At 38.6% G+C, this 17,748-nt stretch overlaps 1 protein-coding gene across 3 annotated transcripts in view; it reads right to left on the bottom strand.

Annotated features, from left to right (window-relative positions):
• The window catches only part of Ten-m (teneurin transmembrane protein Ten-m), an 800,533-nt gene continuing 782,785 nt past the window's right edge, over positions 1-17,748 (bottom strand). For 2 of the 3 annotated variants that reach the window (XM_085958957.1, XM_085958955.1), the window contains 12 exons: positions 16,564-16,841; positions 15,760-15,976; positions 14,788-15,192; positions 13,889-14,224; positions 13,364-13,571; positions 12,319-12,345; positions 10,272-10,488; positions 9,147-9,323; positions 8,139-8,547; positions 6,961-7,213; positions 3,026-6,809; positions 1-2,466 (listed from right to left, as the gene is read on the bottom strand). In XM_085958957.1, coding sequence (XP_085815083.1) covers positions 1,750-2,466; positions 3,026-6,809; positions 6,961-7,213; positions 8,139-8,547; positions 9,147-9,323; positions 10,272-10,488; positions 12,319-12,345; positions 13,364-13,571; positions 13,889-14,224; positions 14,788-15,192; positions 15,760-15,976; positions 16,564-16,841 — 7,028 coding nt within the window. In that variant the 3' untranslated portion in view covers positions 1-1,749. The remainder of the gene's footprint in view (positions 2,467-3,025; positions 6,810-6,960; positions 7,214-8,138; positions 8,548-9,146; positions 9,324-10,271; positions 10,489-12,318; positions 12,346-13,363; positions 13,572-13,888; positions 14,225-14,787; positions 15,193-15,759; positions 15,977-16,563; positions 16,842-17,748) is intronic. The other variant, XM_085958956.1, reaches the window with a different exon arrangement.

Below are 17,748 nucleotides of genomic sequence, written 5' to 3'. Positions count from 1 at the left end.
TTGTTTTATTACATATTCCATTAGAATAATGCCTATGAACAAACACACTATCCCTTTCTTCCTTCACATCTCATGCGATTACTCTTTAGTCATTGTCTATGGATACGGTAGGCTAGCTATACATCTGACAGGATTACGTTGCACGGCCCGGCTTCGGCTATGACGGCCAGGCGGCCAGCGGACTTCCGTACTTTACGGTGCATCTATTGCCCCGCGAACGGCGCTTCCGCTTTTGAGGCCTCCCGTGACATTCCTAAAGATCATTTTTATAATAATATCATTTTTAGTTTCATCTTTAAATAATCTTCAACACAAAGATATGTACAAAAGAAGTAATCGTAATTTATACAATTAAGATTAAGTACCTATGTACAATAAATTTTTACAACATGAAAACAAAACTAGTCCATTTTTGGAATTTGTCGTAAAAAGCCGCAATAATACCTCCGGCGGAGATTCTAAAGCAACCCTCACGAACATAGAGACATCACTTAGCTTAGTATATTGAATAAGACGTATAAGTTACAAAGTATTGCTTTGTTTAGTCACATTTTGCAAAAAAATATCACTTAACCGTAAGGCAGTTCTGTCTGCCGTAATCTCTATATATATATATATATATAATATGTATATAAACGGTGTAGTAGAAATATATCTCTCGGAGCCCTCCCTCGCGACGGACAAACATACAATATTACATCTAAATTATATTCTGACACCACAGATGAAATAAAAACAATTATATTTCAGACGAAACACCATAAATTTGGATATTCTAGATTATTCTAATTTGAAATCTAGTCTACGAAATTTTTATTGCACATCACATGCATTGTCCACAACGGAACGATAATTTTTTATAATAATATATTACGCGTCGAGTATTGGAATAAAGAATATCAACACAATTCGAAACGGCGCGGCTCCTACAGAGCGCTCGGTGAAAATTATTTACAGCGTTCCCATTAAAATATTTTTTCTAAACGGTACATTCGGCTATGCGGATAATATGATTCGATACAGGAAAATGTGAGACATCGATTTATGACTTATTACACGGTGTTATTTCTACATTACCAGCGGTCAGTATTCGGGTATAGATGCAGCTAAATTATAAACGACTCTGGCACCTCGTTATTTAAATGCCACGGTGCGAGCGTCCGTAAGTAGTAATATTAAGTGTTTACCGCTAATATCAGAGATTATACATTCGAAAACCTAACATGAAAAGCGTATAAATCTTGCGAACACGCGGACCGACGGGGGCGTTCGCCGCGTCGACTGAAAGATAAAAAAATAAAAGGAATTCAGTATCCTAAGGTTAGAAAAAATATCATAGGAGCGAAAATAAGAATTAAGATTAAATATTTATCTCTGTTAAATAATATATATTTCTCTCGACTTTTCCTTTGACTAGTCGTCGGATCTCCGTCCGCTCGGAAGCGTTGGGCCTCTTGACGGCAAATGAAGAAACCCCATCTCCAAGTGTGCTCCGGACACCTCTCCTTCGTCCGGGCATCCTTTTCCGCCTGCCATATCCTTCCCCGGATGCGAGACCGATTTGAAAAAAATGTCCAAAGTCTCGCTCTCATCCTGTACACGTTTTATAAAAACTCACACTGAAACAGTCTCTCGGAGAGCGAACGGTCACTCCGCGTCTCGGCCGGTCTCCCATCCTCAAACAATGGGAGATGGCGTCGTCCGATCTGATGGTGTCGGGTGAAATTACACCTCGCTCGGGCCGGGCGATCAGGACCGGCGGCGGTGGGCGCGCCCGCTCTTCCTGCGCTTGCGGCGGCCATCCCTGACGAAGGCCACGTTGCCGGGATCGTCGGCCAGTTGCGGGTACAGCGCTGTGGAGTGGACGTCCTGCGCGGTCCACCCGTCTACCACACCGTGCGCGGTGAGCTCCTCTTTCTCCTCCTCGGTCCAGGGCGCCCGTCCTTCCCAACCGGCCGCTACCAGCGCCTTCTCCTGCTCCCACGCTCTCTCCACAGCGCGCTTGTGGGCATGCTTAACGAGACGTGCCCTCTCTTGTTTGGGGTCCACACCGTATTTGAGCACCACGACGGCCTCGGCCCCGTGCAGCCGTACTTCGGTGCCCTGGTCGGCGCCCTCATGCTGCGACACATTAAACATCCCGCCCAGCCTCCGCAGTTCTTCCATGTCATCACGCACCTTCAGTGCGTTATCCTTCACAAAGTAGAACACATCCTGGTCGTGGATACTGAAGTGTAGGTCCAGGAAGTGAGAGTCGTTGAAGACGGACGTCACCACGTCCTGCACCACACTGTTCACCCCGTCCACGACGCTCACGAGGGCGCGCCCTCCCGACCTCGATATCAGCAGTCCTTCTCCGAAGGCAGCCCGCCGGTATGCCACCCTGGGCAGCAGGTTTCGTGTTTTGGGTTCCATTTTCAACAGCGGAACCGGCACAAAACTCAAATCGGTAAACTTATCATTTATCTGGAAAAAACAACACTTTTTAAAGTGATTTGTCGAAGAAAATTCAATACGATAATATAGGTTCTGTATAACCTGGGCAAATTTATGTATTAATCATTTATTAAAGTTTATGTTAATAAGATTGTATTATTCTTTCAAAAGAAATGTTTCATTGTGTGCAATAACCGTCAGACGTTTATCAGGATTTAGTTGCACGTAGCCACAGGCCAGGTATTCATTTCAGGGACAATGGATATGGTGATTGTATGCGGGATGTGAAATACACAGCTCGTGCCACTCTTCCCGCATAAAATCTCCATGTTCGAGCCGTCCCTAAAATGAACATTTAGCTTGCGACTTGACACAATGTGACATGGTTGTCATGTATGACAGCTCGAAATCTATTTATAGAAATCTCTATAGAAAGAATAATATAAATCTATAAATAACATGTTCTGAATGGCTATATATTGTATTATATTATTCTGGACTTTGTTTTGAATCAAAGCAGCTCATACATTTGAAAATAAAATAGAAACAGAGCGCAGAAACTTCAGTAAATAAAACATTTTTAACTCACCTTATCATTAATACATTGTAATCCTGAGATGACCCCGAAGTCAGGCGCCAACTGCGGTGACGTGACGGTGGCCTTGGGCTGGTAGATCATGTCAGCTGTGTACTCGGAGCCGATCATTTTGTCCAGGTCATACCCATACAGCTTCAGCCAGCTGGTTAGGTCTGTCATGTACGTAAAGTTCTGCTGTCTATTGATGGGATCGTTATTCTGGAACCGGTAGATGAAGATGTCTGTGGGCGTGCTGAGCTTAGTCGCCAGGTGTTCCCAGGAAGGCGTCATCCACTGGCCCACCGAGGGATCATAGAGCCTCCTGTCGATGTGGACCAACTTCGTATGAGGGTCGAAGATGCCTCCGTGGAAATCGATTGGCAGATAGAAGTCGGGGTTTGAGTCTGTGACAATCTTTCCGAACGGTGATCTCTTGATTTCTTTGATGATATTTCCATTGGTGTCGAACAATGCCATGGGAGATCCATTCTGATCGCAGGCGACGTAGAATCTCTGCTCGCTGGTCTCCACCGTAATGATTACGTTCCTCTGGTCATACAGGAATCTGAAAGTCTTTCCGGTCTTCGGGTAGTGGACGTGCGTCGGAGAGTCAGGCGTCGTCGGATTTGTGTAGAAGTACTGCGTGACGTTTTCTTTGTCATCCTTCCATGAGACAATCCTGCCCCTGTCGTCATAGAAATACCAAGATTGGAACTTCTCCCTCTCAAACGCGTGGATAAGTTGACCTCTGGAGTTGTAGCGGTAATTCTGCTCTCCCCTTCTCACCATGAAGCCCCTGCCGTCATAGCTGTTGAATTCCGCATCGCCGTACTGAACGACCCTATCTCCGCTGTCGTATCCCAGAGAAACCTTTTCTCCCTGTTGAATAACGCCGATCACGTTGCCGTTCTCATCGTAAACATATTTCCAATCGCCACTCCCGACCACTTCCATGACGTGCCCGTCGTTATTGTAAGTGATCCGATCGGTCGAAGATGCCCTGCCGACTGTGAGCTTCTGGGTCTTCACTCTGTTTCTCAAGTCATATTCCAGTTCGAGACGGAAGACATCGAAAGCTTTTATATTGATAAGTATTGTTTTTATCCTGCCATGATCGTCATAATCAGTTATCGTGAAGAACTGCTTGCTGGTGTCTTGCATTACGGATCGGTTGAATGTGTTGCTGTAAATTCTCAAGTCGCTGATGCCCTCTAGCATTCCTTGATTCTGGTTGTACTTGAGTCGCTGCGGTGGGAGTTCCTTTCCATTAATGTTGACTTCTATCGTGGACAACCGGGCGTTTCCGTCATATTGGTATTTATAGTGGCCGTTGTTCAGTCCGCTCTTACTGTTGAATTTGAGTTTTTCATCTTTCAATATGCCTGCATGATATTTGAAGTCCTGTTTGAGTTCGTAATTCGGCTCGATGACTTCAATGCTCTTCACCAGCTGCGACGACTCTATATAGGTGTAATGAATAGAAGACAGTCCGGCCAGGGAGGTTTCAAGTTTGCCTGAATTATCATATACATAGGCCACTTTACCGGATTGATGCGGGAACACCTTCGATAGAATTTGCCCGTCGTCATTGTACAATATTTCATAAGGATGTCGGTTCATCGGAGAGAAATATTGATATTTGAAGAATCCGAGAGAGGTCTGCAGGGAGAACGCGTGAATGTGCCCTCTGGGCGTAGTCAGAGATTGCAAAGCGCCCGCGTCATCGTATTGCAGCAAATAATCGCTCCCCCTGGGAGTCGTCACCTTGAGCGGTAAGCTGCTGAACATGTCTTTGAATGCATAAATCATAGAAGAGCCGTCTCCGTACTTGATCTCGAACAGCCTACCGGCTCTGTCGAAGCCGTATGTTTCGCTGAGATCCCCCCATCTCCAGCTCGTTAGTCGGCTGAACCTGTCGTATTCCAGTTCCACTCCCGCGAATATGCCGTTGCGGGGTCCCCACTTTATCGGTCTTGCGGTCTTGTCGTACGTGACATCCAACATTTCGACTCGATCGTCCATGAAGACGGCGACGCTGGCCGTATCTCTGTCGTATTCGAACGTGATCAAATTTTCTCCATTGACTCTCAGTTTTCTTCCGATCTGCGCCACAGACTTGCCACTCTTGCCTTTACCCGATTGCAATCTTCTTAAGAAGTACCTCCATTCGAACCTGTTGGCCAGGTCGCCTCCCACCTCCGTTCTCTGCTTCGCCGGCACTGGGTAACTTTCCCCGAGAAGCGGGTCAATCTCTGCCAGTACCGCGTACGGCACCGTGTCTGTCGAGACTGAGTGTCCCCAGGGGAGGATAGTGGATATGCTCCCGTCCGTTGCGACCATGGTCCGGTGTTCCGCGTCGCCTGTTTTGGTCACGACGCTGGAGCCTTTGATCAGCATCGAGATCGGCCTGCGGTTATCCTGAGTGACCTGAACGGTTGCGCCCTTGAGGCTCAGGTCGAAAGTCAAACTTATGATCTTCCCGGTGGGTGTGACAGCCGTCGTGAGTCTACCGAATTCATCGTAGTTGTACACGTAGCTGCGGCCGGTGCTGTCGAGTTTGGTCTTCAGCAATCCAGTGGGTCCGTGGTAATCGAAGGTGACATTGTAATTGTCCGGGGTGCTCAGCTCGTGTAGCATTCTCATGCGCGACATTCTCAGTCGGCACTTCTGCCCTTTGGTGTTCTCTATCGAGTTCACCTGACTGGAATAGTCTCTCAGCAGGAACACTTTATTTCCGGCGGCATCCGTGACAGTGCTGAGCTTTCCGTTGCTCGTGTTTACGTTGTAGGTGAAGACATAAACCGTCTCTCCGGTAAGGATGTTCTTGGTCGCGATATGCTGGCCGAATCTGTTGAACCCGTAGATCTCCTGAGTCTCTGGGGAAAATATTTCATACTCCCGGGACCCGCTCGCGTCGGGAATGCTCGCCGTCACGGATCTGATACGGTAATTGGCCTGGTCCCCGATATGGACCACCCCATCGGGGCTCACGACCACCGCTGAGATTGTGTTGAACTTTGAACTCGAGGCTAGGTAGTGGTCAGCCTCGAAGCAGTCGCATCCCCGTTCCAGACAGTTGCATTTAGATTCGGCGCCGGCGTACAGAGATATCTTGCCATCCGTGCCGATCACCCGCACTCTGTTGATTCGTTGAGAGTCACTCTCAGCGACAAAGAGGTCTCCAGCCGGACCGAATGCGATGCTCTGCGGCATTATCAGGGTCGCGTGGGTGGCGAGCTCCGCATCGAAACCCGTCGAGGGGCTGGGGCAGTGGAGCGGCCTTCCGGCGACGACTTTCACTCTGCCATCTGGAGTCAGCTGCAGAATCATGTGATCATCGATGATGTGAAGAGTGTCGTCCAGGGGGTTGATCGCCAGTTCTGTCGGCCACCTCAGGTGGACCTCCTCGACATTGAGAGTTCCCTCACAGGGAATCGGCTTCCAGTGAGATTTGTGCATGTGGTTTCCGATGACCGTCGTGACTATTCCGTCCCTGTCTACCATTCTGATGTTGGTGCCGTCGGCAAAGTACAGAACATTGTCAGTGGACACAGCCATTCCTTTCGGGTATGCCAGTTTGGCATCTCTAGCGAGGGCACCGTCCCCGCAGTGAGCCTCATCTCCTGGCAGGCATCTCTCTCCAGACCCCACGACGGCTTCCCAGTTGTGTTCGGGATCGGAATAGTCCTCCAGATTGCGCACCGCGATGATCTGATGGGATTCTGGATCCGATATGTACAGCTTGTCGTCGAACGGACTCAGGGCCATGTGATACCGGTACGACACCCTGGTTGCGCTGCAAAAGATATGTCAAAAAATATTAATATATTGTCTTTTATCAATACAATATTATTTACTCTTCAGGAATCGACCGTTTTAAAATCACTATTTTTTTTTAAATACACAGCGTTTAATTAAAATATGACATAAAATTCATCGAATCTCACTTTAATCTCACGACAGTCTTGACGGTTCCATCAGTGAGTATCCTCCTGACTAGATTGAAGTCTCCAACGAAGACAGATCCGTCGGGAGAAGCGGCAAGGGCAACAGGCGCTAGGAGTCTCTCTTTGGAAGCGGCACCCTCGCATGTCCCGGCGCACTCCAGAGGCCTCTGATGACCGTCGCCCATGGATGTTAAAATCACTCGAGGTTTATGTTTCAAGTAGATATTTGAACCGTCACCCTTTTGCAGTATACCTAGAATAATAAATTCACGTGTTGCAGTAGTTATTCCTTACAAGAATTGAGTTTAGAAGATAATCAAAAAATTCACTATTAATTAATATTGTTTGTTATGTTCATAAAAACAAACACAAGTATGCTTCAATACCACGATAACAATATTGAAGACAATATCAATGCATATACCCACGATGGCCACGTGGCGTAAGTGTTGGCCTCTAGTGTTGTGGGTCCCAGGTTCGAATCCTGGGTCTGGCAAGTACAAGTATTGTTTTAATTTGTATGTCAGTCAGAGGCTGACATCCATTTGTCGTAAAAACAAAATCTGTTAATACAAACCTCCACTCAGTCGGCCCATGTGATCTTATTAGGATCGGTCATGGTTTTAGAATATAGTTTTTAGAATTTTAATTACAACAGTGAATTTTGCTGTTTTTTGTTTATCGAAACTTCTATTCAACTAAAATCTAATGTTTTTAGAAAAAAACTGTAATTTAATCCATTTTACTGATAACTTTCATTTATAGGCATTTGAATATATATAAAAAAATATTATATATACTTATATTAGTTTAAAAATACACTTTAATAAAGACTTTTGGAAGTCATATATCGTATTTTATGAATGAATAGTTAGTTTTAGAATTAAAATAATTTAGTTTGATAAGTTCTTAAACAGATTTAATTTATTATAAACATCGATTTATATAAGACGTATTATAATTTGAATTTTTAAAAATCAACTGGAATTCATGCAAAAAAAGGGAATTCACTCATGAGTCTCAATTTATAACTATATTTATTTTATATTTTATAGAATTGGAAAAAAATATATTCTACAGATTTTTCAAAAATCGGTGACACCTAAAGAACTTACCAAACTGTATTTTAACCCATAAAATCTCAGGAGATATTGAATTTTAAATAATTCTGGAAATACCTTCATGGAAGTTATATCTGTGATGGATATCCAAATTCCATCCTCCCACTTCAGAAATACTCATATCGTGGCCGCTCAACTTGGTCGTCTGATAATTCCAGATGATGTCTTTGCAATCGGTGTACTGATATCCCACTTTGACCATCGCCGTAGTGACTCCATATATTCTCTGTCTGTAGACATTGAAGCGGTTCCACGCGTAAGTGAACTTTATGACAGGATCGGCCTCGAAGACTTTTTCAAAGAATATTCCTTCGATGGTTATGCGAAGATGAATGAGATTCAGGGTAGGGGGAATCGTTTCCGGAGTCAGCTGGAGTTGAATGGTCGACAGGTATCCGGCAGCACGTGAACTGTGATAGACAAGGTTGAGTCCGGTGCCGGGTATTTGGAGACTCTCTTGAACAACCTATAAAAAAATAATCACAATAAATTTTATTATAATATTACTTAGCGATGTCTTAAGACGGTGTAGTTCAAAAATCATATCTCTTAAGGAAGCTAAAATTTGGTATGTTAAGATCTTGACCCTCTATATATACTATCAATCCAATCTGACAGTTAATTATTCATACATAACATCAATAAACTATTCCAATACTACTGATCCATTCATTTCAAAGTCATTAATTATTACCCACCCATTCCGTCAATCAATTAATTTATTAATAATTTAATTTAATATTTCTAGTTCGTTGAATTTAGCTGATTCATACAATTCTACCCATCTATTGTCAGCTGGAGTCAAGCCTCTGTCGGATGAAGATAATCAGTTGAAATTTGCAGTTATCAACAGATGCGGGTGAAAATAGTGAAGTTTGCTAATGAATCCGCGATGCGTAATGATTGTGTGTTCTTCAGTCAATTAAAGAAGGTTTTCTCAACATGTTTGTATGCAAACATCTAAAACTCTGAACTGAGAGCTACACTGGATACTCTTTGATTTTCAGGAATATAATATTATATCGGACGCTTTTTAAATAGTTATATTTATTAATTATTACAAACCTGTGATTCTGCTAAGATGGCGCTCTTGTCTGGACAGCCACCTTGGAACCCATGTTTCCACGTAGCGAGCACAACAGGTTTCATAACATCATAATCATGCGCTAAACAGGCTTGTGGTGGGCCTGAAGATCCTTTCTCATCATTCAATGTCATCACAACTTTATCGATAATCACCACCTGAAATGAGTAACAAAAATTTTCAAACGTGAAATGATCTCTGATAGATGAATTTTTTTAGATACCTACTTAAATTATTATGGAATGTATAGTTGATAGAGCTTTCAGAGAAAAATCTTATAATGAAAACCTTATCTAATAATTTAATTATCAATAATTCTTTAATTTGTAGGTATTTTTTGCCATTATTTTCATTAAGTATTCAAATGTTCAAATGAATAATTTAGTTTATAATTGATGAGAGTTTTGTACAGTTGTGAATCAGTTATAGTGATCTAGGTTTCGCCTTTTGGCATCTTCAGGCAATGGGTAAATATACACCCAGTCTGTAATACCAAAAGGTGAAACCTGGGGGTCACTAAAACCGATTTTTATGGAGTAGTATAAAACCTTCATCAGTTAAAATTTAAATTCAATTTCTATCACGCACTCAAAGAATAAATTTAATAACTTAGTGTAGCTAGTGAAAGTGTTTGTTTCTGAATATGTGGGTCTTTAGTTTGAGCCATGTCTGGCAAAAATTACTTTGTTTTTCAATTTGTGTATAATTGGTAGGGAGAATGGCTAACAACCATTCTTCACAAAAAAGCTTTTAATTATTATGATGTCAACACTGCATATGCTCCACTATTATTTATATAAATTGAAACATCAGATGACTAGCAATTATAAATAAAACAATTATTATTTTAAGCTTAATAAATTTTGTAGTCTTAATTGATATTTTTCATCAGTAGAATTTGTATCTTTTTATTTTCTCTGTAAACTAAGAAAAGAAACTTAATAAAAAAGTAAATTTTATAAAACTATTCATTAAATATTATCATTAAGCAAATGAAAGGGTTCACAGAATTGTACAAGTCTCACTTTAATAAATTGACCAAAGATCAAATATTAATCACAATCCATGAAGAAAATAAAATAAATTAATTTAAAAACAATGCATACCTCATTCCATGGAACAAACACAACGTGTGAGGTGTGCTTGAAAGGAGCTCTGCCAAACTGTAGAGTGACAGCCCCTCCTCCGTTGACGAGTAATTCAAACCATCCATTCTCTCGGGTGAGTGTGAAACCTTCCAAGGCTCGGGTAGTGCTCACTCTCACCCCTATGAGTCCCGAGTTCATCGATGTTACCACACGACCTCTCACCACACCAGAACGGCTGTATCGTGAATAGAATTTAATTCAGTATTTATTGTCTATTGTTACAAGATAAAACACATCTTACAAAATGAAACTGTGTGAAATTACGTAATGAAGAAAATAACCGTCATTATTTGTTATTGATTATTTGCATTGAATCAGAAAATGGGTAACATTGTTGATTTTATATTAGAGTATCAGAAACAAAAACAACCCTTAGTTTTTTTTTTTTGTATCTTAGTATTACTAAAGTAAGTATTTTATATTCTTTAATTTGATGTCTTTATGTTTTCCAGTCCCGTCTGTTTTGAATTAGCTTATACAGTAAAGTATACTGTGTATTGTAGGGGTTTTGTCATATTTTAAATCAGTTTTGTGTAGCAGATCATGATATTATCATGTATTAATATGCTAGTTCTATTTTTAAAAAATCAAGATGTTCATTGAGCATAGTGCCAAATGCCATAAAAAATCAATTTCCTTTAAAAATCAGTGTTTGTAAATAGTAATCAGAATTTGTGCAAATATTTCATATTTGGTGTCATTATCTTACAAATTTTTTTTGAGTTATTTTCATATTCAATTAGTGTATAGTAATTATCATCTTTTTGACAATTTGAAATATAACTGACTTACAGTCAGTCAATTGCAGTTATTGTAATTTGATTATAGCACCAATCAGAACATGTTAAGATATTATTTTACAAAACAATAGGCTACAATGCCCAATTACAGTAGTAAAACAACCAGGCTTGAGATAATCACATATTGCATAGATCCGGAGTCCCTAGTATTAGAAACGAATGCCTTGCACTATGAGGGCCGCCAAAAATTGTTTGTTTCTTTTTAGAACTGATCTAAAATAGATATGGTTACCAATGACATGTTATTTTCTTCACGTTTTTAATTGATTGAGAATGTTTTTGTTGTTATTGTCAAGTGAGATACAGCTACATGGTCTACGATATTAAATAAATATAACAAACTGTGAATATTGGGTGTAGTCGAAATATCTTTTTATTAAATTTGTGTGTAAATGCAGAGTGAATACAGAAGGTAAGGGTGACTATAATTTAGGTAATTTTTAAAATCAATTGGGTAGAGTAAGTGTTGAATCAAGAGAATTGGAAAATGTTTTACTACAACTATTTTTTTTGTGATGGCTGTGCACAATATGACAGAATGAATTGTGTAATTTATCATCAGAGAACCAAAATAATCATAAAGTCATCTAGATTCACGTGATATTATTTTCTTTCAATATTACTGTATTTATAAAAATCAATATGAGTTAGGTATACTTAATCATAAAACTTAAGGTTAATTATTATCAACTACTCAATGGATATTTTCTGCAAATATTTAAAAAAATATCACTACAAATCTAAATAAATTCAAAAAAACAATCTGGAGGTTTCAATCAATATAATATGGAATTGAATGGAATAATATAAAAAAATATCAAAGATTTATAAAGATCACTTCATCATTTTGAACATTGGGTACACCTACAGAAAGAATGTCTTTACGGATCTTTGATTTTTCAATTCGTTTCACTAAGGTTTCCTCTTACACATATTTCTGATAGTTATAATTTGCATATCGTAATAAATAAATATAAGTACATTTTACTAATAAATGAGTACACAAAATAATTTTAAGCAAATAAAAACTCACAGGACACGATAAACAAGGGTATATATATATATATGAAAAGAATGAGACACACAACACGACACACATGCAACACACTGTGAAAGCAGGTGTGGTCACTCTGCCGCCAAAAAAATTTGGTCAATTCTACTCGTTGAAATCATATTTACATATAGTCGGCCGATGGTTCTCTTACCTTGAGTTGAACTGATTCCAAAAGACACTGAGCAGCATAGGAATTGTGACAAAAATACCAAATTAATTTTCTTCGTAGATACTAATTACCAATTTGTGATAGCCAAAGGAAAGCTTTAACTTCAGAGCGCAATTTAGAATTTAGTGTTAAAGATTTTCTTTCAAGTGTAAAAATAGTCTTTATAATGTAAAAATATTAATATCTATATTATGTTATGCAGCTGATAAATTGACTCAGTATATTTTATCATCGTCATTAATTTTGTAATACAATAATATTATACATAAAATGAATATTAGTTAGGGTTACCATATCCTTGCCATTAGATTATCAAAAGGGGATAACTAACATGATTAATGTTAGGTTGGGTTTTTAGACTAATACAAAATATATATATGCATATTTGTATTTTTTTGTTATTTCAGCAATAATTTTAACCAGCAAAATTCAAAAAAAAAGTGTAAAATAAAAACCCGGCCAGATAAAAATATGAGACCTCGAAAGGAGGGCACGTCTGGGGAAAAGAGGGATGGATGGTAACCCTATGTTAGTAACTTGTTTTTTATTGATAATTTGTTGGAAAATAAATGTATATAATAAGTCTTCATTGAGTAATGTCTTATGTAAGTTTGTGAAAATTAGAAAATCAGAGATGTATTATGAAAACAAATTGACATGCGATGTGCCGGCGGTATGTGAAATATATTATTTGTGGCTGTATGTTAATAACAGTTATTAATAAAATAATATCGGAAATTAGACAAACACACACACTTAAAAGAACAATGATGAGCACTTTGACACGAGGTTTTCATCGACATGTAAACAGAAATTATGACAAACATTTTCATACCCGCACACATATCAAGTGGAACACATCGGGATTGAAGACTGGGGCACAACAATGCATTTTAAACAGATATCCGTAAAGTAACAAAAGTCTTCTGACCTCAAAACAATGACGCATAAAGTGTAGAAAACAACCCGCACACGTGATTTAAAATCTGTGTTGAATTGTTTCCGATAAGGTAATTCATTGACTGACCTTTCATTGAAGGTCTCTTGGCGTGCGTAGTTTTGGAGACTGTCTTCGTCGATGAGGAACTTCATTCTTTCAAAGAAAGAAGCCGTGATAGCCGGTGGCTGCTTTCTAAGAAGGATTTCGATGGGAGTCGGCGCCGACACACAAAGCTGGCTACTATTGCATACTGCCTCTGCACAGCATTCTGGATCTTCACAATCCACCAAACCGTCTGAAAATTTAATTTGTTTTTATAATATTCATAGTTAAACATTTGTAACAAAATATTCAATGTAAATAAAAAAGATTTCATGTTGAACACATCTCTTTCAAAAGAACTCATGAAACCAAAGTATGTACCTATATCATAAAAAATATGTATTATTGAGATGAATGTGTTCAACAAGTACATTTTTCAATTTAAAATTAGTTGATTCGAGTTAATTAGTTAAAAATTTTAATGTTTATAGGATAAACATTGAATACCAACATAAAACACTATAAAATGTAAATTATTTATGTATATTGAATTAAATGGTATATTCCAACCTTTGTCGTTATCTTTTCCATCATTGCAGTTCTGTTCCTTGAGTGTGTTGCAGTCAGGGCCGTCCCAGCCGACGAAGCATCGGCACTCCCACAGGGCCTCGAGATTGAAACGGCAGGAGCCGTGGCCTCCGCATGCGGCGGGGCAGCCCTCCATGGTGCAGTGGCGGCCGTTCCAGCCAGAGACGCAGAGGCAGGTGCCGTTCTTGCATTGCCCGTGCTCGCTGCAGCGTGCGTCGCACAGCTTCATGGAACACGAGGTGCCCGACCAGCCTGGGTTGCACTGACACGAATCGCCCACGCAGAATCCATTTATGCCGCAGTCCAAGTCGCACACTTCTGTTCAGTCCAGAAACAACAAATGCATTCTGTTAATCCTATTTTATTTCTAGTTACAGTATGTTTGATCTGAAGCGTGCATTTAAAGATTATTGATAGTTGAGACTGTATAAATAAAATTGTTATATATTTTAAAATAATGTTTAAATCATTAAATGTATGTGTTGTATAATAATAATACATAACTAGGAAAAGCATCAGAGAAATCCTAGATTGCCAAGCTACCGACCCACATAACCTTCTTTTAGATAATAAGATAATAATTCCAAAAATGCTACCTATCTGAGGTGTTTCATATTTCCTCAACAATTATTAGCTATCATCTTTGCATTTTAAATGAAAGCAATAACATTTTGATTCATTGAAGGTGTCAGTAGTGTTCCAAATTTAAATTTTGAAATTCTTATACCCACTTATTAATTTTTCAGCATTTTTTCACAATTCTTCTACCATAACAAAATAATTGTGAACTGACATGATAAATTCTTTTGATAAAATATTCTTTTTACGATTCACAAGTTTGACTATGCTAGTTTTATAAGTAAATAAGCAAGCTACATTACCTCTAGAACAATCATCTCCAGACCATTGAGCTTCGCAGGTGCAAGACTGAGTGTCAAGATCAAAATTGCCGTGACCCGAACAATCAGGCAGACACTGCAGAGCGTCTTTATCCATGGTAGCACAGTCGGCTCCCTTCCATCCCTTCTTGCAGAAGCACGATCCTTCAATGCAGAATCCGTGACCCGAGCAAGTGGGGTGAGGGCAGTCGGCTTCTGCGCAGAACTTTCCTTTGTAGCCTCGGATGCAGGCGCATTTCCCGTTGACACAATGGCCGTGGCCGTTGCAGTCGGGGACTTCGCACTCGTCGTGGCGCAGGGAGCATTCCTTTCCTTTCCACCCGGGATTGCATTGACATTCTCCGTTGATGTATTCGCCTTTTTGACTACACAGCACAGGACAAACACCTGGAAATATCCAAAGATTTAGGTTATAGAATCTAAAAATATACATTCTATATTGTAATGGACTAATAATCGAGGACGGCAATATTTGAAGGAAAATATACAATGCTGAGCTTAACAATATGTGTTAAGATTTAATCATTCAATATTAAGAGATTGCACACCGGCTAGGTCATGTGCATCATATGAACAACAGTAAATCAGCAAAGAGAGTGTGATATCAACGGGAATGTCACGATTCTTCACCGCCGACTGTATGTGAAAACATGTAATACGTGAAGAAATATATGTACAATATGGTCTTGAACCAGCAAGTAGACATCCGAGTCTAATATGAAATGTCTCCATGCGAAAGCGAGGTTAATGCTTGTTGCAAAAGTGTACTTTTATATCTTTTACTAAACCACAGTGATATTTCACATTAGGTTATCACATTCCTGATGAGTGATGATGATTTTCCTCATTGGATTGGAGTGAATAATATAGTATTTAATGTGGTAAAAGTTTAAGAGGAAAACTTACATTATAAAGTTATAAACCATTGCAATAAAATTGATAAAATAGACTTACTTTTACTGCAGTCGTCCCCGCCAAAGCCTGGATTGCACTGGCAATGCCCCATTAAGCATTCACCTTTGCTTGAGCAGCCATTGGGACAGTTATGTGTCATATCTTCAGCAACCGTAGCGATGAATGCCACTTCCTGAGGGTCTCCGTCATCATTGTACAGAGACAGAAACCAGTGACCTTGTTCCATGTAATGCGTGACTTCTTTCTTTATAGATGGCTGAAAAATTATCAACAGTTGAGTTTCGTTTCTTTAGATGACAATATTCTGAAAATTATTAAATTTGTTGAAAAGATCAGTCTATTATCTATTTTTGGTTGAATTTTCAGTATATAGGTCAATTACTTTACTAAATTCATGGCTTCATATAAGCAGCGGTGAAACTACGACAATTAATTGGAAGATTTGTTTTTCCTCGAATATGTATGGAATCATTGCAATGTGCTTTAAGCCCCCTAAACATAGTTGGTTCCTTATTTTTATCTATTTAAATTTTCTGTATTTTGAAAGTTTTATGGCAGTTGTCATTCATGACTAACTTTCACTTGATTTGTTTATGCATAATATGGTCCAAATAAAAGTAAAACACTTTAAAATGTCTCAAATTGGAAGCATCATATTTTTCTGCTAGGTGCCTCTTTTACAGAGTAATCACTTTAAACACGACTACGAAAATAGAACCCCAACAAATTTTTTTTAGTACTGATCACAATATTAATTTACATTGTAAACTAATAAATAAAATTCAATTAAAGTCTTAGTGAAAATGGCGAAGGATTTAACTGCTTATTGATTTAAATACTTACGTGCGATGCTCTTGTAGTTCTAGCTTTAAAACCGCTCAAGACTTCTAAGATATGATATTGGGTGTGGGTGGGTAAGGCGTTTCTTCGGGCGTAGACCCCGATAGATGCTCCACGCGGAATGTTGTAATCGAATTTGACGTATGCCGCTTCCGATTGGTAAAACTGCATATTCCAATAACTATACGGTAGAATTTCTTTCGACAGCCTTTGTCCTAGTGCTATTTGTGAAAATGTCGTTCCGTCTGGAGGAAAAGACCTGGCAGGGAACGTTCTCGCTCCTAAGCCATAAAATAAATATTAGTAACAATGTCATATCTTCATTTTGGCTAATTATGACTGACAATTTGATTGGTATATTGCATCTAATAATATATTTCAAAGCTTTAGCCATTTTACTTAAATTCAGTAGATAACTAATTCAAATCAATAATTGATATAAGGCGTCCAGTTCCACATACCAATGATCAGATATCAGTGTATCCACAATTCAATATTTCTTTTGTTTAAAGCAGAAATGATTGGTTTTAACATTGATGTTGTATTGTATTGTATTTTCAAATAAGAATAATATTCCCAATTTTATTAGTCTGATAATAAACCCTTATTTACAACAAATATAAGCAAATTAAAACTTGACATAATCTGCAATGGTTTGTATTATTTTAATTTATCTGTTTCTGTAAGTCATTAAGTTTTTATTATTGTCTTCATAATATAATATTTACTTTTGGCAGCTTTTAGAAGTCAAAGTTTTTTTAAGAATTTGATAGTAGCTAGATAGAATCGGTTTTTGGAAATATACACATCACATGAAATCATGTTCACTGATAATTATTATAAGTAGTAAATATAATTTGATCTAGTTAATAATATGATTTGGGATAGGTTTTGATTAGGAACCAAACAGTGAATTTAATCAAACATTGTAAATGACTGACAGCTATTTATGATTATTTAAGAAGATAAAAAACAAATATTTAGTGACAAATTATTTGTATTTCAATGAGACCATAGAATTATTTAAATTGGATAATGGGTAGATGCATAATATTATTAATGTTCAGAATTATTGACATAAAAAGATATAAAAAAAATCATTGACAGATTTTTAAATTCTAATCAACATTGTAAAACACTTATTATTCTGAGATAGTTACTCTTTATAAAGAAAGGAAGTTAAACAAA

The sequence above is a fragment of the Rhyacophila brunnea genome, unplaced genomic scaffold, assembly GCF_057557595.1.
Source record: "Rhyacophila brunnea isolate RB1 unplaced genomic scaffold, BYU_Rbru_1.0 scaffold_8, whole genome shotgun sequence".
Classification (NCBI taxonomy): Eukaryota; Metazoa; Arthropoda; class Insecta; order Trichoptera; family Rhyacophilidae; genus Rhyacophila; species Rhyacophila brunnea.
Note: the sequence above shows the minus strand (reverse complement) of the source record. Positions and strands in the feature narration are given on the sequence as shown.